A 24,689-nucleotide genomic window follows, 5' to 3' on the forward strand; every position below is an offset into this window, starting at 1 on the left:
GGAACTGGTTCACTTAAGCATTACATCCTTGGGTTTTTGCCGCTCTTGGCCTGTGCAGTTTATTTATGAAAATGATATTGCCAAGTGGCACACAGTTAAAAATGCACAAAGAAATGAAGATCTTCAAACTTAAAAGTTTTCTTCAAAAATAGTGTTGATACTAATAATTCTGGATAGAAACTAAGTTATTAAGAAAAAACTTTATAAATTATCAAAGACCCATTTTGTTATAGTGATAATTGTTAGAATTTCAGGCAGTATAAACATTGATATTTAATATTCTGAAAGGTGTTAAAGGCACAGTAGCTATATTGTAGCCAGTGAAGCACTATTATTGCTGAAAGACTTTCTTCATTTGGTGAAATCTTTCTGTAACACAAATGCTTAAATTTATGCATTTGACATAAGTTGTTTGATTTGGGTAGAGTTTCAAGTAAGCAAAAGGCACTTTAATGTGAAGGAAAAGTGTTTGTGCCTTTTTCTTTGGTTTGCTTTAGAACTCTATATAGTCTAGATAGAATAATTGTCTTTTTCAATAAACAGGAAAATTTTTGGCAGATTAATACAATCTGCTTTAAGATGTTTCAAGGAGACTTGTCTTTGTAGGTGGGTGTAATTTATATAGTTACCTCCCCTTGGAAGATCATAGTGCTGTCCCTGAGTGGTCCTTCAAGTCTGACAGGTCAGGGATATTGCTTTAGTTTCCTATTTAGGATTAGGGTAAGAGGGTAGGGGAAGAGTGAGACAAAAAGGGGGTGGGTAATAACTAAAGAAATGGAAAATGTGGGGAAGGAAGTGTCTTTGCCAGCTGGTACTTAAAGGAATATGTAGATCAGAGGGAGTCAGTAAATCCTACCATCACCAAGGCAGCAACCACTATATTATCTACCCCACTGTTTGTTGTAGTTTTGCTTTTCTTTGACTTTTTCCCTCAACTTTATTGAGGTATACTTGGCAAATAAAAATTGTACATGTTTAAGGTATACAACATGAAACATGGTATTTTGTTATATGTATACATTGTGAAATAATTACTATAATCAAGATAATTAACATATCTATCACCTCATATAGTTACCTTTTTTTTTGGTGGTGGTGGTGGTGGTAAGAACATTTAACACATTAACTGCTATGTGAATTGTATTTAACTCATGCTAGTTTTGAGCCTGGGGCATATGTAACTCACACATCTCTTTACCTTGGGAGCCGTGTGAACTATTTTTCAAGTTGCATATAACTGACGCACAAAAAACAATAAAAAATAACAAATTTTTTCAATAAATTAGAAAGGATTGTTTTGTATTTTGAAGTTTTTATTCTATTTTCATAATAAAACACTGTGGCCTCAAGAAAAAAATTTTTCTTCCAGTGTGGCAGTCAGTGTGTTAAGCTGATAACAATTTAACTTCAACTGTATATAAAAACTCTGCCCTTTACATTTTGTTATTAATATCACAATTTACATCTTTTTATATCGTATATCCATTAACAAATTATTGTATCCATAATTATTTTTAGTACCTTTGTCTTTTAACTTTTATACCAGAGTTAAAAGTGTTTTATGTACCACCATTACAGTATTAGGCATTCTGAATATGATTATATTCTTAATTTTATACTTTAATAGATTTTCTTGTTGTTAGTTATTATCATCCTTTCATTTCAACTTGAAGCACTTCCATTAGCATTTCGTTTTGTTTTTTTTTTTTTTTTGAAACAGAGTCTCACTTTGTTGCCTGGGCTACAGTGAGTGCTGTGGCGTCAGCCTAGCTCACAGCAACCTCAAACTCCTGGGCTTAAGCGATCCTACTGCCTCAGCCTCCCGAGTAGCTGGGACTACAGGCATGCGCCACCATGCCCGGCTAATTTTTTCTATGTATATTTTTAGTTGTCCAGATAATTTTTATTTCTATTTTTAGTAGAGACAGGGTCTCGCTCAGGCTGGTCTCAAACTCCTGACCTCGAGCGATCCACCTGCCTCAGCCTCCCAGAGGGCTAGGATTACAGGCATGAGCCACCGCGCCCGGCCTCCATTAGCATTTCTTATAATGCATGCTGACTGGTGATGAACTCCCTGAGCCTTTGCTTTTGGGGGGAGAAAGTTTTTATCTTGTCTTCATTTCTGAAGGACAGATTTCCTGGGTATAGTGTTCTTGGTTGGCAGGGTTTTTTTCCCTTAAGCACTTTGAGTATATTATTCCATTCTATTCTAGCCTCCAAGATTTCTGTTGAGAAAACCACTATAGTTTTATGAGTCTTATGAGGGTTTCCTTGTTTGTAACAAGTTGCTTCTCTGTTGCTGCTTTTTGAATTCTCGTTTTGTTTTGTTTTTTTCCTTTGAGAATTTGATTATAATATATCTTGGTGAAGATCTTTTTATGTTTAATCTATTTAGGGTTCTTTGAACTTCATGGAGATGGATGTTCATTTGCTTCTCCAAATTTAGGAAATTTTCTGTCATTTTTTCTTCTTTCTTTCTTTCCTTGCTTTTATTTTTTTTTAAGAGACGAGGTCTTGCTCTTTCACCCAGGTTGGAGCGCAGTGATACAATTAAAGCTCACTGTAATGTCCAACGCCTGGGCTCAAGCAATCCTCCCACCTCAGCCTCCCAAGTAGTTAGGACTGCAGTCACATACCACTGTGCATAGCTAATTTTTAAAAATTTTTGTAGAGACAGAGTCTCACTATGTTGCCCAAGCTAGTCTTGCACTCCTGGCCTTAAGCTATCCTCCTGCCTTGGTCTCCTGAAGTGGGTGTGAGCCACCATGTCCCAGTATCATTGTTTTTTTAAGTAAGCTTTCTGCATCTTGCTCTTTCTCTCCTCCTTCCAGTATTCCTGTGATATGCATATTGTTTTGTTTTATGGTGTCACATAAGTCCCATAGGCTTTCTTCACTCTTGTTCAGTTTTTTTCTTTTTGTTCCTCTAACTGGGTAATTTCAAATAACCTGTCTTTGAGCTCAGTGATTCTTTCTCCTGTTTGAGCAATTGTTCTGTTGAAGCTCTGTCTGGAATTTTTTACTTCAGTAATTGTGTTCTGTAGCTCCAGATTTCATTTAGTTATACATCCATGTTCTCTTGTAGCTCACTAAGCTTCTTTAAGACAATTATTTTGAGTTCTTTGTCAGGCAGTTCATACATCTGTGTTATTTTGGATCAGTTGCTGGTGCTTTATTTTGTTCCTTTGCCACTGTCTTGTTTCCCTATTATTTGTGATCTTTGTGGCATTGAATTTGTATCTGTGCATTGGAAGATGTAAATACTTCTTCCACTTTACAGACTGCCTTTGCCAGGGAAAATCCTTCATTTGTCAGCCCATCCAGAGGATTCTGGGTGGGCCAGCTGAAGGAGTCTGCAGGCAAGCTTGCTGCTAGAGTCCTTGGGTAGGCTGGCCTGATGCCTGGCTCGGGCACCTGGGTCTGTAGAGGCTGTCCTGGTGCCTAGATTTTTGGGAGCAGGCCTGAAGCCTGGGTCAGCTGAGGCCAGCCTGAAACCTGAGTCCACAGGAGGTGAGCTGAGACTGGGGTGTGTTTAGAGCCTAAGTCCACAGGGGCTTGCCTGGCATCTGTATCTGCAGGGGTAGACTTGGTCCTGACTCCATGGGCCAGCCTGGCACTGGGATCCACTAGCGCAGGCCTAGTGCCTGGGACTGTGAGTGTGGCCTGTAGTCTAGGTCTGCAGAGACCTGCCTGGTGCTGCAATGGGCCTCCTGGGTCTGTGGGGATATCCTGGGGATGTGAGGGCTAGTTTTGGGACCATGGGGGCCATCTTGAAGCTTGAGGTCTCATGCTTTTCTTTGACTTTTAATTCCATTTGAAATTTATCCTTGATCCTTTGACTGGGTTCTATCTGGATGTAAGATAAGGAGGTTCATAAAGAGAGATGACATGGTTAATTGATCTCTATTTTTATTTTCTCAGCCCTTTGACTTTTATAGAGGGGGGGAACTAGTGTTGCAGTTGGTGTTGTCCTGACACTCCATATTATCTTCCCTTGTCCCTTTAGAAGAACCCTTTTTGTTACCCTCTTGGTCTTACATAACCAGGCAATGGTTTTATTTTTTTTTTCTTTCTTTCTTTTTTTTCCCTTATTTTTCAGACTACTAGCTGTTCAAGAGGCAGTGGCTTTATGCATTAGCTGGCACTTGGTAGGGTCAAGTTCTCTTCTTGGACCTATTTGACAATGATGTTAGATTTCTGGATGGCATTTGAGCCATTCACTTCCAGTTGACTTGAAGTAAAACCCTTTTGGTTAGTATTAGTTGAACAGTTCTTGCAAATGTTAATGAGCAACAATCTTTAACTATAAAATTAACACACTTTTGTAGTATTATTTGAGCTTTATTCACATTTGCTAATAAAAATTTCTCCTTTTCTTGGAAGAAAAAGTTAAACAAGTGACTTCAGGGATCCAAAAGTGAGTTTTTGATGAAAAACAGAATTTCTTCGAATCAAAAGAGTGAAGATAGCTATAGTTTCTTCAGAGTGCTAGTTGTGGGGGGGTGTTGATTGGTTTGATTTATAGCAGACAGTTTACAAAGGCCCTTTTGTGATGACTAGGTCCCTTGATGCTATTTCTTGGCAGATGGCTACAACAGTTCATGCACTTACAGAGTTTCAGGAAAGGTGCAAAATGGAGTTTTAGTCCCTATTCTGGACTGGCTCCCAAGTTTTAATAGAGCCTTTTCTGTGAACAGGCTAGAACTGTTTGGAGTCATGAAATTACATGGTTCTAAGATTAAGAATTGGGTTCCCAGAATAAGAGTTTAGTTTGTAATCTCCACTAAATGTTTTCGCAGTTGACTTTATTAAAGGCAGAAGTCTGCATAACCAGAGATGTGTGATTGGAATTTTAGGCAGTAAATGTGGTCTTTGTGACTTCCTTTGATAATCTTATCAGGAAGGAATCAGTTAGATCAAGATGGTAATATATCAGATGAAAAGGGAAAGGACTCCATGGGAAATGTTGTATTAAACAAAATCATTGGTTTGTTAAAAAAAGTTTTTTGAGTGCTTACTTTTGTATCAGGCACTATGTATGTTAGGTACTGGCTGTACAGATATGAACAAAGCAGACATGATCTTTGTCCTCATGGAACTTAGAGTTAAGTGGGTTTAGTTACTGTTATGATTTCTTAGAGAGTCTTTTAATATGCCTGTGTGTACTGTGATTTGGCAAGAGAGGTATTCAGGATAAGAGTTTCTTAAAACTTACTTGACCACAGAATTTACTTGGAGTTGAAGCCGTATCTTATGGTAACAGTGTCCCTTAGAACATACTTTGAGAAATATTTAATGACCCTAAATGTTAGGCCAGTGGTTTAGCAGTATGACTTTTCTGCATTCTTCTTGAGCATGATAGACTCTTTATTGAAAGGTAGATGGCTTCAGCCAAGAAATTCTGTGTGTGTGTGTGTGTGTGTGTGTGTGTCTGAGAGAGAGAGAGAGAGAGAGAGAGAGAGATGATGAATTTATGATGTATGCTATTAGAAAATGTTAATGTATTAGGTCAAAGAAAACTGATGGCCCTTAAATACTTTTTGGAAAAAGGCTGAATGTTTGAAAGTAAAATTAGTAACTAATTTGGGTAGCACAGAGGAAATAAATAATCTTGAGGACTCTTTAAACTCTACATGAAATATATGTGAAAAAAATCCATTTAGACCATTTAACTAGTCAGGCACAAGCAAAGTGGGAAGCCCACTTGGAGCTAGACTCCCTGAGTCCTGGGGCCTGTCTCAGTCCCAGCTGTGCCAAATCATGTCAAGCCTCCATGAGCGTTTTACTTTGTATAAATAGGGTTAATAATCTATTCCTCAGCAGGTTCTTAAAGGTCTCAAATGAAATATGTGAGTATATTATGTGAGGGGGACAATGTTTTGCCAGAAATCTAGGCCACCTGGGAATAGGCAAAGGTAGTTGCTAGCTAAGGGAGCATATCAAATAAAGTATTGGGGGGAAGTTGCCTGAAGAAGCTGTATATACAAAGTTTTCCCGTATGCTTTGGGCTGGGGAAAAGCTTAAGTGTGTAACACCAGTTATTGACATTGATAGGAAGGGTAGAGTGTCTTGGCTGGTGCAACTGCCTGTTTTGAGGTGTTCTCAGTCAAACTAGGGTAACCTCTGTGAGCAATAATTTTGCTACCCTAGTGGAACAAGGGCCTTTTTAAAAGAGCCATTTCTAATGACACAATGTAGCTCTTACATCTTTTCCAAAGCTCCATTGATAACTAGAAGATGAAATCCTTTAATCTGAAATGAAATGTGAGGCACAAATAAATAGGCCAAAGCTATTGTTTTATTTATCTTATATACAGTTTTTAAAAAATTAAACTTCTAGAAATGAGTGTGTCACTCAACTTGTGCATCATTTTTTAAGATCCGCCTAAGGTTCACTGTTGCACTGCTTGCCATATTGTTTTAAAGTACCACATGTGCACTAATATAAAGATGTTAATACCAGCAGTGCTACAAAGGCTTGTCTTTTTTTAGGGTCTCATTCTGTCACCCGGGCTAGAGTGCAGTGGTGTCATAGTTCACTGCAACCTCCAACTCCTGGGCTCAGCAGATCCTCATGACTCAGCCTCCTGAGTAGCTGGAATTACAGGTGCCTGCCACCATGCCTGACTAGTTGTTTTGGTTTTTTTTTTGTAGAGACAGGGTCTCACTCTTGCTCAGGCTAGTCTCGAACTACTGACCTCAAGCAGTGTTCCCACCTTGGCCTCATAAAGGGCTAGGATTACAGCTGTGAGCCACCGGATTGCCCTCAAAGACTTGTCTTGACTGTTGCTCAGAAATCATTCTGCTTTCCAGATTGATTCTTTCTTTTAAAAGTCATGTTTATTGAGATACAGTTTTCATACAGAAAAGTTCACCTCTCTTGCAGTGTAAACTTCTGTGAGTTTTGACAAATCATGTGGTCATGTAACTACCGCCACAATCAATATACAGAATAGTTTGATCGCTTCCCCAAATTCCCTCATGTTTATAGTCATCCCTTTCCTTCACCCTTAGCCCCTAGGCAACCACTGTGTCCCTATAGTTTTGCCTTTTCCAGAATGTCATATAAATGGAAGTATACTCCTGATTGATTCTTACTCTGAAGAAAACTTGCTAAAATTCTAAATTCAAACTTTTCCCCAAAATGAACAGCTGTCATCACTTTCTTAGTGACAGTTCCATAGGAGCCATGTATTTAGGAGAGATAATAACCATTTTGCCTAGCCAGTGCCACTTTTTCCGGGTACTTTAGGTTTGGGATTATGTACATCCTGTGCATGGCCCATGTACCTAGCATTAGTGATGTAGAATACATCTAAGAAGGCCATTCTTTGACAGTATTTTAGATTTGTATATCATACTGTATTGAGTCTGATCAAGAGCTCTCGCAGCTCAGAATCAAGTATTTTCTGAAACATCCCATTGGTAGGGAAAATACCCCCTTCTTAAAAAGTGAAGTTAATGCAAATTGCTTCCCGTAAAATATTAGCTAGAATAGGTATATAAGTTTTTATTTGATAGCTTGTAATGAGAACTGTCATCTTTTGTACTTTTCCAAAAGGGGTAAGGTGTGAAGTAGGATGAAAACCACTATTGCCTCAGAAAATTCTACTTTAGTAGGACAACATCATAGAAGTACACATGGTTTTCTGTCTGGGATGTTTTAGATACATAACTATTAGAAGGAAGACTTTTAAAAGTTGCAATATAGTGTTTAAGTAATGGTACTTTTGATGTTCCTGTAACTATGTTTAATTGTTCTTTCAGTCCTGCCTGAAGACACCCAAACAAGTATCATACGCTAACTCGTAAAAACCAAAGAGAAACCCAAGGAATATAAACAGTGTAGTTATCTATGTTTATTAATCTCTGAAGAGTTTATGAGTTCGGGATTTACATGTAAAAGTTGTTTTATAGACCTGGTTTATTATCCTTGACATGCCAATGGTGTTTTCAGATGAAAAGAATGTACCTTTCATCCAAAAAAGTTACAAATAGAAGGGATCTTTTTGTTTTTCCTGATTGGTTTATCGAAATTTATAAACCTTAAAAATTGGGGGGCTTTTTTTTTCAAGGCTATGAAAATGATTCTGTAGAAGACTTGAAGGAGATGACTTCAATATCTTCTCGGAAGAGAGGTAAAAGAAGGTACTTCTGGGAGTATAGTGAACAACTGACACCATCACAGCAAGAGAGAATGCTGAGGCCCTCTGAGTGGAACCGAGATACCTTGCCAAGTAATATGTATCAGAAAAATGGCTTACATCATGGTAAGAGGGGATTGCAGTCATATATTTAGTGTCACTTTAAATAGAGGTACTAAACCATAATGCTTACTCAGTGTACCTAGGTATGCAACCGTTCCTAGCAAATTGGAGAGGGGAAGTATAGAGCTGATGTATTTGTTGACTGCTTTTTGCTTACAGATAGCTTTTACCAGTATTGAGGGCCATCACCCAAGCAGGGAGAAAAGACTTTGTAAACACTATTTCATTTCTAGTCCCTTCTTTTTTTTTTTTTTTTTTTTTTTTGAGACAGGGTCTCGGTCTGTCACCGGGCTACAGTGCAGTGGCGTCACCACAGCTCACCGCAACCTCCAACTCCTGGGCTCAAGTGATCCTCAGCCTCTCGAGTAGCTGGGACTACAGGCACTCGCCACTATGCTTGGCTAGTTTTTCTAATTTTTTTGGTAGAGACAGGGTCTCACTCCTCAGGCTGATCTCGAACTCCAGACCTCAAGTGAGCCTCCCACCTCGGCCTCCCAGAGTGCTAGGACTATAGGCATGAGCCACTGCGCCTGGCCTCCAATCCCTTCTTATTCTACTTACCCCATCCAGGAGGCTTCTGGTTCCTGACCTCTCACAGTTCCTATAACCGGAAGGATTGGGGAGAAAGTGAATGGGCTCCAGCATTTCTTTCTTCCATTCTGATCCAGACCTAAATGTAAATGGGGAGATGGGAATCAAAGTGATAGGAGAAAAGGAGAGGGAAAGTACAGAAAGGAGGAATAGTTATGGAGAAGAGGAGTAGTAGTAGAGAAGAATTGAATACCTGTGGTAGGAATCGGGAGAAGTTTATATTATAGTCTTAGGTAGGTTAAATTTTGAATTATGAACTCTAAATTTTGAATTATAAACTCAGGAAGCTGAGATTAAGCAGAATTTCTCCTGCACAGATGTTATTTTTACATTAATCCAAAGTCTTTACCAAAAAAAGTGAAGAGTAACCTCGCATTAGTACTGGTAAGCTTACTACTAGTAAGCTTAATGGTCAATAAACAGCTTAGTATTCACTTATGCTATAGATTGAAGTTGCTAAGGGTTTTTGAGGACAGAAATTGGATCTGAAATATACTTGTGCCTCATTTTCCCTTTCCGCTAGAGCCAGGTCTGTACTCTGCTGTCTCTCAGTGAATAATTACTGAGTTTTTGCCTTCAGATCAATTTTCTACCAAAAATTAAAAGATAAGTGCAATAAATAATTCCAAGTATAACATGATAAGTACTAGGAAAGTTGTTCAGCATACTGTAGAAGTTCAGAGAACAGAGCCATTCCCATCCTTTTTGCCTGGAATGATAGGCAAGACCTCTTGAGTCTTCTATAATGTTATTTATCAAAGCAACCAAAGAAGAGCTTTCAAACAAGGTGATCCTTACTTGTTGGATTTTTGAGTCCAACAGAAAAATGTATATTTCTGACAAATTTTCAGACATAGCACTAGGACATCTTGGTTTGAGTAAAATCTCCAAACTCTCTTCTGACCACATATTATACCCTAGCCCTGATTTTTGCGTGCAGTTGAACTTGCACTCCATTCCTCATATTTGAGATGTTTATTACTGCCGTGCAAATAATTAAGAATTTATCATACTGGGACTAGAAACCTTAGGGTAGAGAAGAGCCTTCAAAAAGGTTAGAACTATGCCTTATCACTCTCATTTCTTTTTTTTTTTTTTTTTTTTTGAGACAGAGTCTCACTTTTGTTGCCCGGGCTAGAGCGAGTACTGTGGTGTCACCCTAGCTCACAGCAACCTCAAACTCCTGGGCTTAAGCGATCCTACTGCTTCAGCCTCCCAAGTAGCTGGGACTACAGGCATGCGCCACCATGCCCGGCTAATTTTTTCTATATATATTTTTAGTTGTCCAGGTAATTTTTATTTCTATTTTTAGTAGAGACAGGGTCTCGCTCAGACTGGTCTCGAACTCCTGACCTCTAGTGATCCAGCCGCCTCAGCCTCCCAGAGGGCTAGCATTACAGGCGTGAGCCCCCACGCCCAGCCCACTCTCATTTCTTGCAGCCACAGTGTGGGAAAGAGAGGAGGCTAGCCCTTCCTGGATAGGTTGTTAAACATGCTGAGACTCTGAAACGTGCCAAGACTTCCGAAAAGAAAAGGTGGTGGGGAGTGAGTGGTTTAAAATATGGCCGTGGAAAATGTATCTCTTGTTACTTAAAATGATCTAATTTAAACTTCTTTTAAACTACAGGAAAATATGCAGTAAAGAAGTCACGGAGAACTGATGTGGAAGACCTGACTCCAAATCCTAAAAAACTACTCCAGATAGGCAATGAACTACGGAAGCTGAATAAGGTGATCAGTGATCTGACTCCAGTCAGTGAGCTTCCCTTAACAGCCCGGCCAAGGTCAAGGAAGGAAAAAAATAAGCTGGCTTCCAGGTAAATGCTAATAATGTTCACTTAGGTGAATAAAGTCTAGGAGCTGAGGTTAGACCCTAAGTGAGTTTCTATAGAGGAGGTAACCTTCCAACATTATTCAGAAATTATATTTTTCTTTTATTAAGACCACAATGAGGCAGGGCGCAGTAGCTCATGCCTGTAATCCCAGCACTTTGGGAGGCCGAGGCGGGAAGATCTCCTGAGGCCTGGAGTTAGAGACCAGCCTGGGCAACATAGCGGGACCCTGTCTCTACAGAAAAATGAAAAAATTAGCTGGGCATGGTGGGACACACCTGTAGCCCCACCTGCTCAGGGAGGCCAAGGTGGGAGGATTGGTTGAGGCCAGCAGTTTGAGTTTGCAGTGAGCTATGATCATGCCCCTGCACTCCAGCCTGGGTGACGGAGTGAGACTCCATCTCTAAAAAAAATTTAAAAAGACTACAATGAGAATATTGTAATTTTTCCTTCAAAAGTAAAAGATGGTATTTATGCTTTATGGAAAAAGTTTTTAAGAGGGAGAGGTAAATGGACTCAAGTGCATTATATTATAGGATAATAAAAAATGTTATCACAGCTTTATTTTTTGTTTGCTTTTTTAGTAAGTAAGGTTTATTGAGGTATAATTTACTTACAGTAAAATTTTTCCCTTTCAGTGTATACTTTTTGAGTTTTTGTAAACATATCCAGTCATATAACCACCACTACAATCAAGATATTGAACATTTTTATCACCTTAAAAAGTTTCCTCATTCCTCTTTGTAAAAGCAAACCCCTTCTTGCACCCTTTGTCCCTCATAACTACTGATCTGTTTTCTGTCCTCATAGTTTTGCCTTTTCCAGAATGTCACGTAGATGGAATACACTGTATGTGGCCTTGTGAGTGTGGCTTCTGTCACATTATGCATTTGAGATTCATCCATAGTGTTGTGTGGAGTAGTAATAGTTTGTTCCTTTTTATTGCCAAGCAATATTCCTTTGTAGAGATATACTACAATTTATCCATTCACCAATTGAGGGATGTTTGGATTGCTTCCAGTTTTGGGCAGTTATGAATAAAACCACCATAAACTTACTGGTGTTTGTGTGAACATAAGTTTTCATTTCTCTCGTATAAATACCCAAGCGTGTATATTTAACTTTCTAAGAAACTGCCAAACTCTTTTCCAAAGTAGCTTGTATGTATTATTTTGCATTCCTACCAGCAGCATATGAGGGTTCCACTTGCTTCACATCCTCTGCAATACTTGGTATTGTCAGTTTTTGTTTATTTTTGTTTTAGCCACTAAAATAGGTATATACTAGTCATAGTTTTATTTTTGAAATGTGTGCTAAATTTTCAAGTATTAATTTGGATAAATGATTGTATTGTGTTTTTGGTAACTCAAGTCTTTGATAAACATCAGTAGGCAGTGATTTTTGGGTGCTATGAGAGAATGTCTGACAGCAGCAAGAAATAATATTCTGAATATTTATTGAAAAAAGAAAGTGAACTAATTGCTCCTTCCTTTCACAGAGCTTGTCGGTTAAAGAAAAAAGCCCAGTATGAAGCTAATAAAGTGAAATTATGGGGCCTCAACACAGAATATGGTAAACTTAAACTTTTAAGAATTTGATTAACCTCCCCTTATTTGCTGACCACTCTCTTTTTCTTTGGTTTTGTTATTTGCCTTCCCTGCATTCTTCCCAGTTTTGGGCTAGCCTCCTATTTCTTTATCCATTCAGTAAGCCACATGTTCACTTTCATTCATTCTTGTCCTCCTTTTAGTATAAGTGTCTGTATCTGTGGCTCTCTAAGCCAAATCTCATCTCTATGCTAACAAGCTGATCCACTTGTGACCATAGTTATTTCTTACTTCTATTTTATAATTGTGTTGCTAAGTTAGTCAGTTTTGTTGATTCATTTTAATATTTCCCTTAAATTCAATAATAATGTTTTAACCTTTGTGTGGATAATTTAGCTGTGTTTTCCAAATTTGATCACCTACTGGAATCGTCTGTGTACTTGTTAAAATACAGATTTCTAGGCTTCTCCCCAGATCTTCTGAATTGGAATCAAATAGAACCCAAGAATCCATAATTTTAGCACTTGCCACCTTGTTTTTGTGCAACCAACCTGGTATTTATTTGGGAACCACTGGTTTTGATCTAAACCAAATGTTTCTCAGTCATTCACATCATAGCACATGTAGACGATTCTCATATCTAAGGCATCCTGGAATATAACAAGAGTACGCTGCTCACGGGAGGAGGCCCCTGTGTTGTCTCACATACCTGGAATCCTTTTACAGTGCATTAGAGGGTTCAGAAGCTCTGGTTTTGATCTTGTGATAAGAACCATCCCCTCCCTTCTCCCTTGATCTGTTTAAGCCTGGTCTAAGAGTTGGTGTGTTCCTTTGCCTCTAAAGGTGTCCTCTTCAATATGTAGCTCTTGAGTAAGTTGAATCTGAAAGTGGAACTATGGAAAATGATCAATTACTTGTTTCTAGAGAACTGTTCTTAAGTGTAGTATGACGTCTGGTGCTCAGTAAACTTTGTGCAGTTTTTTTTAATCTTTTTTCTTGATCATCTTGATTCCTTTTGTGAGAGCAGAAAGAGAGTTTCTAACTGTAAAGTTAACAATTTGTGAAATGTACTGATGTTTTTATTTGTTAATGGCCATTCAGTAAATGAATTAGGTAAAAAAAAAATGGTTTGTTGAAATAGAAATCTATCCATTTGCCTATTATTCTTTCTTGCTTTTGAAGCATTTTGACTTCAAGCTCTGTGAGTGGCGCCCTTGCTACCCGCTAGATAATTTGGAAGTCACTTTGTAACTGCCTTGTGTAACACTTACTATTCATTACCTGTCAACCCAGTGGTTTCTAGAGTTTGTGATTTACAAATCAGTGACATTTGAAAAAGATTTTGGGACTTGAAAACACAGGCTTATCAGCTTTATATTTTGCCAAGTGAGAACATTGAACATCATCTATAATTACTATAATTTTAATCAAGGAAGAGTATTTTAGTATTAAAAATTGAGAAGGGCATAATCTCCTATTAAATTCGGCTTTATGTAAAACATCCTCTGTTGTCCTTATCCTTTTTAATTTGTCATGAACTGGCATTGTTCCAAGGACTAGCTTCAGGGACCCACTATACTACTTATTTCATCCTATCCCACCAAACTTCCTTATTCCATTGATTCCTACTACCAAAGCTCGCTAGAGACTGCTGTATGAATCACATGTAAATTTGTTGACTCAGAATGAGAAATAGAACTGTTAAATGGATTGGACTTTCACCCTGACTGATATATTTTGTCCCTGAACAAGCTATAGGGAAAAATTAAAATCAGAAAATTCCTAGATGAACATGGTATCAGAGAAGGGGAATCTGTTAATGGATTTAATGTTTGGACTCAAATTCTGAGAGCCAGATGCTTCCGTTCCCCAAACCAGAGGTTTGTGGTAGCATGAGAACAATTTTCATTTACTCTCCCTTCCCTCCTAGTGTTCATTTTCCTCTCCCTCAAGGCTTGAGAAGAGCTATTCTGCTCTGTCTTGGTTTTATAGTGGTGGGGTTTTTTTCTTTTGAAAGCAACCTTGAGGTGGCTCACACCTGTAATCCCAGCACTCTGGGAGGCTGAGTCAGGAAGATAACTTGAGGCCAGGAGTTTAAGGCGCCAGTGAGCTATGATCACGGCACTCTAGCCTGGGTGACAGAGCAAGACCCTGTCTCTTAAAAAACAAAAACAAAAAAAATCAAAATAGCAACCTATTTACTTTTAACCTGTCGAGTGTGGGAGAACCTCACTGTTTCCCATAAGTCCAACCCTTATGTAAAAGTCCTTGAGTAAATAGTGTTCTCTGTCAAGTATTCATGGAGCAGCACAAATTTCTTGTTTCATGTGATTTAGGAAGTTAGCTGTACTTTCCTTGTTTAATGATACATTTTTCATGTATTGGGCCTGTATGTGGTTTTAAATTGTCCTACTTCCCTATTGTTTTTCACTTCCCTCTTCAACCTCAGTCTAGATTGGCCATTTCTTGGTATTATTAGAAGAGGAATAACAAATAACTGATTTCAGAGCAGTCTCTAAAGAGATAGAGACTTATTTCAGACCATAGGAATTCTGTTCGTTGAAATTAAAAATGTGTTTTCCTCTAACTTTATTGAGTTATAATTGAAGTGCAATCACTCTACATATTTAAAGAGTATAATTTGACCAGTCTGGACCTATGCATACAAATGTGAAACCAATCAAGGTAATGAATATTTCCATTACCTCCAAAAGTTTCTTTGTGACCCTTTGTAAGCCATCCTACCCTCCATACTCATCCCTGGGTAACCACAATCTGCTTTCTGTCACTAGAGATTAGTTTGCATTTTCTAAAATTTTATATTAATGGAATCATTAATGTTCTCTTTTTTGCCTGGCTGCTTTCACTCAGCATAATTATTTTATTTACTTTTTATTTTTTTAGAGACAGGATCTTGCTCTGTTGCCCAGGCTAGAGTGCAGTGGCCCAATCATAGCTCACTGCAGCCTCCAACCCCTGGGCTTAAGTGATCCTCCTACCTCAGCCTCCTTAGTAGCTGGAACTATAGGCGTGCACCATCACACCCATCTAATTTTCTTCTTAATTTTTTGTAGAGACAGAGTCTTGCTCTGTTGGCCAGGCTGGTCTCAACTCCTGGCCTCAAGTGATCCTTGCCTCAGGCTCCCAAACACTGGAATTACAGGCGTGAGCCACCGCACCCAGCCTGTTCAAGTATTTTGCCATTTAAAAAAATTGATTTGTCTTCTAAAGGTTTCTTATTTATTCTGGATACAAGTTCTTTGATGTATGTGTTGAAAATATTTTATCCCAGTCTTTGGCTTGGCTTTTTGTTTTCTCATTGGCATCTTTCAAAGAGCAAACATTTATAAACATTTTAAATTTTGATGAAGTTCAATTTGTCAATTTTTCCTTTTATGTTTCATGATTTTTGTGTCCTAAGAAACCTTTGCCATCTCCAAAATTGCAAATATTTTCTTGTATGTTTTCTCTTAGAATTTGTGTAGTTTAAGTTTTGCATTTAGTTTTGCATGATCCATTCTAGATCAATTTTTGTGTGTGGTGTGAGGTAAGAGAGGATGTTTATTTTTTCTACATGAATATCCAGTTGATCAAGTACCATTCATTGAAAAGACTTTCCGTATTGCGTTGTTTTTGCACCTGTGTTCGGTCAGTTGACCACTTATAGATGGGCCTAGTTCTGGACTTTGTATTCTTTTCATTGATCTATTTGTCTTACCTTTATGTGAATACAAAACTGTCTTGATTACTGTAGTTTATAGTAAATCTTGAAGTCAGGTACTGCTAGTTCTTGTTCTAACATCAACCTTTTTTTTTTTTTTTTGAGATAAAATCTCACTCTTGTCGCCCTGGGTACAGTGCCATGGTGTCGGCCTAGCTCACAGCAACCTCAAACTCCTGGGCTCAATTCTCCTGCCTCAGCCTCCCAGGTAGCTGAGACTATAGGCACACACCACCATGCCTGGCTAAGTTTTTTCTATTTTTATTAGAGATGGGGGTCTTGCTCTTGCTCAGGCTGGTCTTTGACTCCTGACCCCAAGCTATCCTCCTGCCTCCCCCTTACAGAGTGCTGGGACTACAGGCGTGAGCCTCGGGGCCCAGCCAAGTTCTTGTTATTCTAGTTCCTCCAATTTTGTTCCTTTATTTCAAAATTTTTTTGGCAATTCTGAGTCCTTTGCATGTCCATATAAATTTTAGAATCAGTTAATCACTTTTTCCAAAATGTTTACTGGAGTTTTCATTAGGATTGCTTTGAATCTGTAGATCAATTTGGAGAGAATTACCATCTTAAAATGGAGTCTTCCAATCCATGGACCTGATATTTTTCTCCATCTAGCTAAATCTTTAATTTATCTCTGCTGTGTTTTATATTAATAGTTTTCAGTGTAGAGTGCTCGAGCATCTTTTGTTAGATATAATCCTGGGGTATTTTATATTTTTAGTGTTGCTGTAAATGGGATTGTTTTTGAAATTTTATTTTTGAGCTATTTGCTAATATATAAAAATGGATTTTTGTGTATTTACTCTTGTATCTTGTGATTTATTAGCCAGTAAATAGCTAAGTTCCAATAGCGGATATGTAGATTCCTTGCTTCCTACTTCAGCAGTCACCATCTCCCAATAGGGGTGGTTTATTTCTTCATTTCTGATCTTTATCCGATCTCTTTTTCTGCCTTATTGCAATGTCTAAGACATCTGGCCACAATATTGAATAAAAGTGGTTATTGCCTTATTTACAGCCTCAGGGGGAAATCTTTTACCTTTAGGTATGATCTTGGTAGTGTGCTTTTTTGTAGATGAGAGACCTTTTATCATTTTGAGGTAGTTCTCTTCTATTCCTAGTTTCATTTATCATGCATAGGTATTGATGCTTTTTTTTTTGCACCTATTAGAACAATCGTGTATTGTTCTCCTTTGTTCTGTTAATATATCACATATTTACCTGCTAATGTGGTGAATTACATTAATTTATTTTTGAATGTTAACCAACCTTGCATTCTTGGAATAAACTCTACTTGGTTATGATGCATTTTCCTTTTTATATTGGATTCTATTGCTAATATTTTATAGTATTCTATTCTAATATTTTTTGTTGGATTCCATTGGCAATGCTCTGTTAAGGACTTTTGTGTCTATATTCAAGAGGGATATTGGTCTGTGATTTTTCTTTCTTTCTTTTTTTTGTAATATCTTTGTAAGGTTTTGGTACTAGGGCTATACTGGCCTCATAGAATGAACTGGGCCATGATCTTTCTTCCTCTTTTTTGAGAAAGTTTGATAAGATCATTTTTATTTCTTCATTGTATCTATGGTAGAATTTGCCATTAAAACCCTCTGGGTTTTGTTTTAGGAAGATTTTTGGTAATTTCAATTCCTTTACTAGAAATAGGCTATTCAGATTTTTCATTTCTTCTCGTGTCAGGTTTACATTGCATTTTGAAGATATTTGTCCATTTCTTCCAAGTTCTTGACTTTTTAGCATAGTATTTTCTTATTATCCTTTTACTGTCTATAGATTCTAAAGTGATAACCCCTTTTTAATTCCAGATACAGGTGATTAGTGTTATCTCTAATGTTTCATGATCAGTCTACCTGGGAGGAGGGGTTGTCAATTTTGTTTTTTCTTTTCAATTTTGTTTGCTCTTTTCAAAGAACTAGATTTTGATTTTGTTAATTTTCTTTATTGCGTATTTGTTTTCTGTTGCATTGATTTATACTTTTTATTGTTGCCCTCCTATTTAATTTAGGTTAACTTTAATCTGTTTGTTTGTTTTTAAGCTTTTTAAGGTAGGAAAATTTTTTTCAAAGCTCTTGTCTTTGAAGGACTTGGTTTGACTTATTTAATAAACATTTACTAAGGTCCTGTGCTTTGATATAGTAGGCACTATCAGTCTTAAAGTAGTGAAGACTAGTTCTAAGACAAGTTGCTAACAGGGTAGTGGACATTGGTGCTTGTCAACAATGTGTTACCTCTTTTTGTTTTATTGCCCTTTAAAATTAGAGATTGGCCCTTCTGTGTTGCCCAGGTTGGGGTGCAGTGGCTATTTACAGGTGTGATCCTAGCATACTACTGCCTCAAACTCCTGGCCTCAAGTGATCCTCGTGCTTCAGCCTCCTGAGTAGCTGGGACTACAGGTGCACGCCACTGTGCCTAGCTACAGAGTGTTATCAAAAGTGCCACATCATACTCAACGATCTTAAGGTGTTAAAAAAAAAAACACATTTCTGGAAACAAGCAATTTTAGAAAAGAAAAAAAGAGCCACATCATTCAAAATTAGTCTCTTGGGATAGAAAGCATATAACCATCACTGCTTAATGTTCTTACATGTTCTCCATTTTTAATTGAGTAGCTGTTATTACATAATTAAAAGGAAATTCTTCTATGTTAGTGACATGTTCCAAGTGTTTTTTTCTGTCTTACAGATAATTTATTGTTTGTAATCAACTCTATCAAGCAAGAGATTGTAAACCGGGTACAGAATCCAAGAGAGGAGAGAGGACCCAACATGGGCCAGAAGCTTGAAATCCTCATTAAAGATACTCTTGGTAAGAAGAATTCATAAACAAATAATAACATGTGGCATAAGATATATAATTCAAGGGAATATCAGAAGTTCTTTTAGTTTAAGGAAAAAGTCAAGTGTTCACATTGTAGTTATTCTCCTTTATGAGTAGTTTTATCTTTTGAGATTTATTGTTCATAAACATGTACTGCTGGTTACTATAATTTGTAATTTAGATTTAGTCATTAAAGAGTTTTAACACTTAAGAAAAATAGACTTCTAGGAACTTTAACCTTCCATAGGGGGAAAAGGCCCCTGAGCTGTCAAGGCTGCAGTTTGCACTTTAGTAGAGATTCTTATTTGTTTTACTCAGTGATACATTTCACATGATTTTAACAAACTTGGCTATCTGGTTTCCCATCCCTGAATAGATAGCACAATGTGGGGAGGATCAGAGAGGCAGGCATCCAGAAGCCAGTCAGACTGGCAGCTGACAGGGAAGAGAGAGATGGCTAGTATAGACAGAGACATGGGAACTGGAAAGGCCCAGTGGCTTTGCTGCCATAGGAGCAAATCACCTTACAGATCAGTAGCATCCCAGGGGCATCACAGCATAATACACTCTACGAAAATCCAAAAAATTAAATTAACACAATAAAAGGTCAAATGTTTATCTTGAGCAAAACTTTGTTTATATTGAAAACAGTCTTAGTTGAAGAGTAGACCCTGAAGGTCAGTATTTTCTTAAACAATCACTTATTTCCCACTTCAGTGTAGATTAATTCAGTGCTTGACTTTTTCTTCAAATGGATTGGTGCTTTTTTAATGTTTTATGTATTCTTTCAAAGCATTTCTTTTTTTTCTTTTTAAAAGCATTTTCAGTCTTCCTTTGTTAGGTATAGGGGGAAATTTAATATTACAAGAAAAAATTCTTTTTACCTTTTTATTTTTTGTTTTAAAGTCTTGTATGTTGATAAGCTTGACAGTCAGTTTTACCAGATATAAAATCCTTGACTCACATTTTCTTTCCTTGAGTATCTTGAATGTATTTCTCCATTTTCTTCTGGCATAAAGCATTGCTGTTGAAATTGCTAATAATTGCCTAATTATGTTTTCCTTGTAAATAATGTGCTGGTTTTGCCTAAGCACCAAGAGGATTTTTTTTTTCTTTAAGTGCCAGTGATTTTTACTAGACTTTGTCTTAGAGTTGGTCATTTTAGGTTAATATTTTCACACACACTTTGTGTTCTTTCAATATGTAGTTTCAGATCTTTTTAGTATTTGACCTATTCCCTTGTTTTGCTTTTCTTCCACAGGGACTTTTATTATCTCTAGGTTGGATCTTCTTTGCTCATCTTCAGTATTTGTCACTTTTTATCAAATCTTTTTTATCTCTCCATTTCTTTTTTATTTTTAAATTATTTCTCCATTTCACCTTCTGTTTCTCTTAAAGCGTTATTTGCTGCTCTTGTGTTCCTTTTAATTTCAGAAATTTTTTCTTTTATTTCTAATTCTTTTCTGAGTTCTGTAAGTTTATTTCTGAGTTTTTGTATTTCTGATTTATGTTCTTTCATGTTTTGTGGCTTTTCTTTAATGTTTTATAATTCATTTTGAAATAATAGTAGGCTATCTTTCCATCCATTTTGTGGTCATGTCTTTAGGTATGCTTTCATTGTTTGTAGAAATGTTCTTATTCTCTTTTTTCTTAGAAAAACTTTTTATGGAATTCTGACCATGATATTTTTCTGTTGCTCATTTAAAAAAAAAATTTTAGTGACAGGATCTCACTGTCTTGCCCAGGCTGGTCTTGAACTCCTGGCCTCAAGTGATCCACCTGCCTCAGCTTCCTGAGTAGCTGGGACTGCGCCTGGTTTAAATTTTTAAAAGAAGGGTTGGTTTAGAATAGCTTTTCTAGGCTGAGTGTGGCAGCTCACACCTGTAATGTAACCTACTCAGGAGGCTGAGGCAGGAGGATTGCTTGAGCCCAGGGGATGGAGGTTGCAGTGAGCTGTGATGGACTGTCTCAAAAAAAAAATAAAATAAAATAATGTAGCTTTTCTAGTTTTGCAAAGTTCTGCTTTTCAGTTAACTTTAAAAGACATGGCAGCTTGATTTCTTGTTCTGCTTCCCTCCCTCATTTTATTTGGACCATTTCTTTCTTTTGTCCTGTCTTGCTCAATTTTAATTCCAACTCCAGAGGTTTCTTATCAGTGTTGGCTCTTTTCCTATAAGAGTCCTGACTCGTCCATTTTCTGAGTTCCCAGAGGCTAGACCGTGGGCCCCTCGCGCTCACCTCATCCTCATTATTGGGTTAGAGAAAATCTCTCATAGCTGCAGCTGCAGTTATCAAGTTGGCCTCCTGTGTTTTCCAGTTGAGTAACCTATTGGGTATTTTAGATTTCGTTTGTTCTCAGGTCCATCCATTACTCTTTTTGGCTCATCCCACATGAATACTGATAATGCTGATCCTGTGCAGTTCTTATAGTTTTTGGTAGTTTCTTCCCACCCTTTTGAATGTTGGAGTTTATGAGGATACCTTGTTACTTGTGAATGTTTTCCATGGGTTTATGGTTTTACCATTTAGTTGCTCTGTTTTTATTAATGTATGGGGAAATGGAGATTAAAAATCTATGCTGCCATACAGCCATCTTCCCAGAATTTCCCCTGGACCAGTTTAAATACCTTGGAGTTTCTTTTTCTTAAATCTTAAATTCTCTTAAATCTTAAAATCTCTGTTAGATTACAAGCTTTTCTAGAGTCAGGTTTTTTTGTTTTTTGTTTTGAGACAGTCTCACTCTGTTGCCCTGGGTAGGGTGCAGTGGAGTTATCGTAGCTGACTGTAACCATCTACTCCTGGGCTCAAGCCTGAGTAGCTGGGGCTACAGGTGCATGCCATGACACCTGGCCAATTTTTCTATTTTTGGTAGAGGGTGATATTTCCATTTTTAGTAAGACAGGGTCTCATTCTTGCTCAGGTTGGTCTTGAGCTCCTGAGCTCAAACAATCCTCCTGCCTCGGCCTCCCAGGGTGCTAGGATTACAGGCATGAGCCACCTCGCCTGGCTTAGCTGATATAAATTCTAACATAAATTTTCATTGTTTTCTGAATACTTTGAAATTTTAGGTTTGATTTACTCTTTGAACCAAGAATTCTTTGAGGGAGATTTAAAATTTCCCACAAGGTAGGGATTATTATTTTCTAGTTTTAGTCCTAACCTCTAGTTTTTTGTGACTTACTAAGATTTTTTTAGCTGCTTAATATATGATTACAGTTTTAAATATTCTGTGGGCATTTGAAAAGAGGATGTATTTTCTGTTTTATATTAAGATACACATATATGTTAACTAGATATTCTTAGGTCTTCTTTTTTATTCTTTTTGGTGGAAGGGGTCCATTTACTCTGTGTAAAACAGAAAGTGTCCCACTAATGTGCTTCAGTTCTGTCTCATATTTTCTGTGTTTTTGCTTTTGAATGCTGGGATCTGTGAATAGAATTTATTACTATAAGATCTTCATATGGATTATAGTCTTTATCATGAAGTATACTTCTTTTGTCTTTCAGCTTTTGCTGTGAATTCAATCTTGTCTGGTATTATAATGATGATCATGAATGCAGCTGTTTTATTAATTTTTTTGGTATCCCTTTGTCTACCCTTTTATTTTCAGTCCCTCCGAATCATTTTGTATTAGTTATGTCTTTTTAAAACATTTTAGTTAAAATTTAAATAATTTATATGCCATAAAATCTATTTTTATATATTCATATATAGCATATATTTGGATTTTCTTTGTTATTCATTTTTGGAGTTATGTAATAGGTGAGTTTAGCTCACTTTTACATACTGATATGATCTATGTTTGGTTTTAGTTCTGTCACCAAAAGATCTGCTAGGATATGTTTATATGGTCTTTTGCCTTTTTAAATCATTTACTATATGATCCATTATTATGGTTTCACTTTCATTTATGTCCTCTGATAATTTACAAACTTTGTGTTTTTGTCCTGTAGGTTGCCTTTTTTTTTTTTTTTTGAGACAGAATCTCACTTTGTTGCCCAGGCTAGAGTGAGTGCCATGGCGTCAGCCTAGCTCACAGCAACCTCAAACTCCTGGGCTTAAGCGATCCTACTGCCTCAGCCTCCCTAGTAGCTGGGACTACAGGCATGCGCCACCATGCCCGGCTAATTTTTTCTATATATATTTTTAGTTGTCCAGATAATTTTTATTTCTATTTTTAGTAGAGACGGGGTCTCACTCAGGCTGGTCTCGAACTCCTGACCTCGAGCGATCCACTCGCTTCGGCCTCCCAGAGGGCTAGGATTACAGGTGTGAGCCACTGCGCCTGGCCTGTAGGTTGCCTTTTTAACTATAACATAAAATGTATATTTAATCTTTTTTCTCAATTTTTCATTTAAGATTTCAATCCTATAGAATAGTAGAATTAAAAAGTACAGCGAACATCTGCATTTCATTCAACTAGATTCACAAATTGTTAATATTCTGCTACATTTGCTTTATTTCTGCCTCTACCTGCGCGTATATTTGGGGGGGGTGGGCGGATATTGGAAGGTAACTTGCAAATACCATGATTCTTCATCTGTAATTATGTCAGCATGTATCTTTTAAAAGCAAGAACATTCTCCTAGTCAGCCACAGTACCAGTATCACACCCAGATACTTATACATTGATAAAATATCTAATATAGAGTCCATATTTAAATTTCTCCAATTGTCCCAGTAAGGTCCTTTATAGCCTTTTTGTTTGTGATCCAGTGGAGGATTATGCATTGCATTTAGTTATATCTCTTTTGTCTCTTTTAATCTATGTCAGTCTGCCAGTCTTTTTTTTTAAATGAAAAATCCAGGTAGTTGATCCTGTAAAATGTTATAACATTTAGATTTAATCTGTTTCCTCATGATTAGATGCAGTTAAATTTTTTTGCAAGAACGCATCATATATGCTTCTCATTCCATCAATCAAGGCACATAATGTCAGTTTGTCCCATTATTGGTCATGCTAAGTTTGATCACATGGTTAGGGTGATATCAGTTTTTTTTGGAGACAGGGTCTTGGTCTGTTGCCCAAGCTACAGTGCAGTGGCCTGATCATAGCTCACAGCAGCCTCAAACTTCTGGGCTCAGGCAATTCTCCTGCCTCAGCCTCCTGGGTAACTGGTACTACAGGTGCAAGCTGCCATGCCCAGCAGATTTTTGCATTTTTTTGTAGTGACAGGGTCTTGTTATGTTACCCAGACTGGTCTTGGAGTCCTGGCCTCAAGCGATCCTCTCGTCTAGGTCTCCCAGAATGCTAGGATTATGGGCGTGAGCCACTCACTGCACCTGGCCAAGTGTCACTATTTTTTACAGTATCTTTTGAGTTCTTTGACTTCTTACTATGAGCAAGCTAAATAAGTATATTTCTGCATCCACTCCCTCCCTTTCTTCTTAATACTTTAAAAAATGTACTTATACCTCTTGTTACTCATTTACTGATTTTAAGTATCTTTGGACCTCACTGTGGGAGATGACAAAGATGAGAAAATCAGCATACTTATGCTGCTCCCACATTTTCTCCCTCTTCTCTTCTAACATTTCTTATTCATTCACTTTAAAGTGGAGAAAAAGGAACATAAACTTCAGTAATTATTTAAAAAAGACTAAAACATCCTTCAGATCTACATTTTCAATTGCATGGAACATGGTGAGATTTGAGCGGGTCAAAGAGACTGGCAGAGAGAACAAGGATAAAACTTGTTTCACAGGCTTTGAGTTTGGGTTTAGACTGTTATTATTTCTCATCTATCCCACTTTAAATATTTTGATTAACCATTCTTTATGGTTATTCTTGGTTTGACTCTTCTAATCTTAAAATTGTAGACTCTAATCTGATGGGTAGAATTATCTGGGCTACAGTAGCAAGCAGCAGAACACTCATTTGGTTCCAGTATCA

General features: G+C 37.4%; 1 protein-coding gene across 2 annotated transcripts in view; it reads left to right on the top strand.

The window, feature by feature from the left end:
• Positions 1–24,689, top strand: part of CREBRF (CREB3 regulatory factor) — a 56,363-nt gene that overhangs the window by 25,955 nt on the left and 5,719 nt on the right. The window contains exons 5-8 of one of the 2 annotated variants that reach the window (XM_045551163.1): positions 8,075–8,269; positions 10,485–10,674; positions 12,188–12,261; positions 18,661–18,783. In XM_045551163.1, coding sequence (XP_045407119.1) covers positions 8,075–8,269; positions 10,485–10,674; positions 12,188–12,261; positions 18,661–18,783 — 582 coding nt within the window. Of the gene's footprint in view, positions 1–8,074; positions 8,270–10,484; positions 10,675–12,187; positions 12,262–18,660; positions 18,784–24,689 lie in introns of those variants that run through there. The other variant, XM_045551164.1, reaches the window with a different exon arrangement.

Source organism: Lemur catta, chromosome 5, assembly GCF_020740605.2.
Source record: "Lemur catta isolate mLemCat1 chromosome 5, mLemCat1.pri, whole genome shotgun sequence".
Lineage (NCBI taxonomy): Eukaryota > Metazoa > Chordata > Mammalia > Primates > Lemuridae > Lemur > Lemur catta.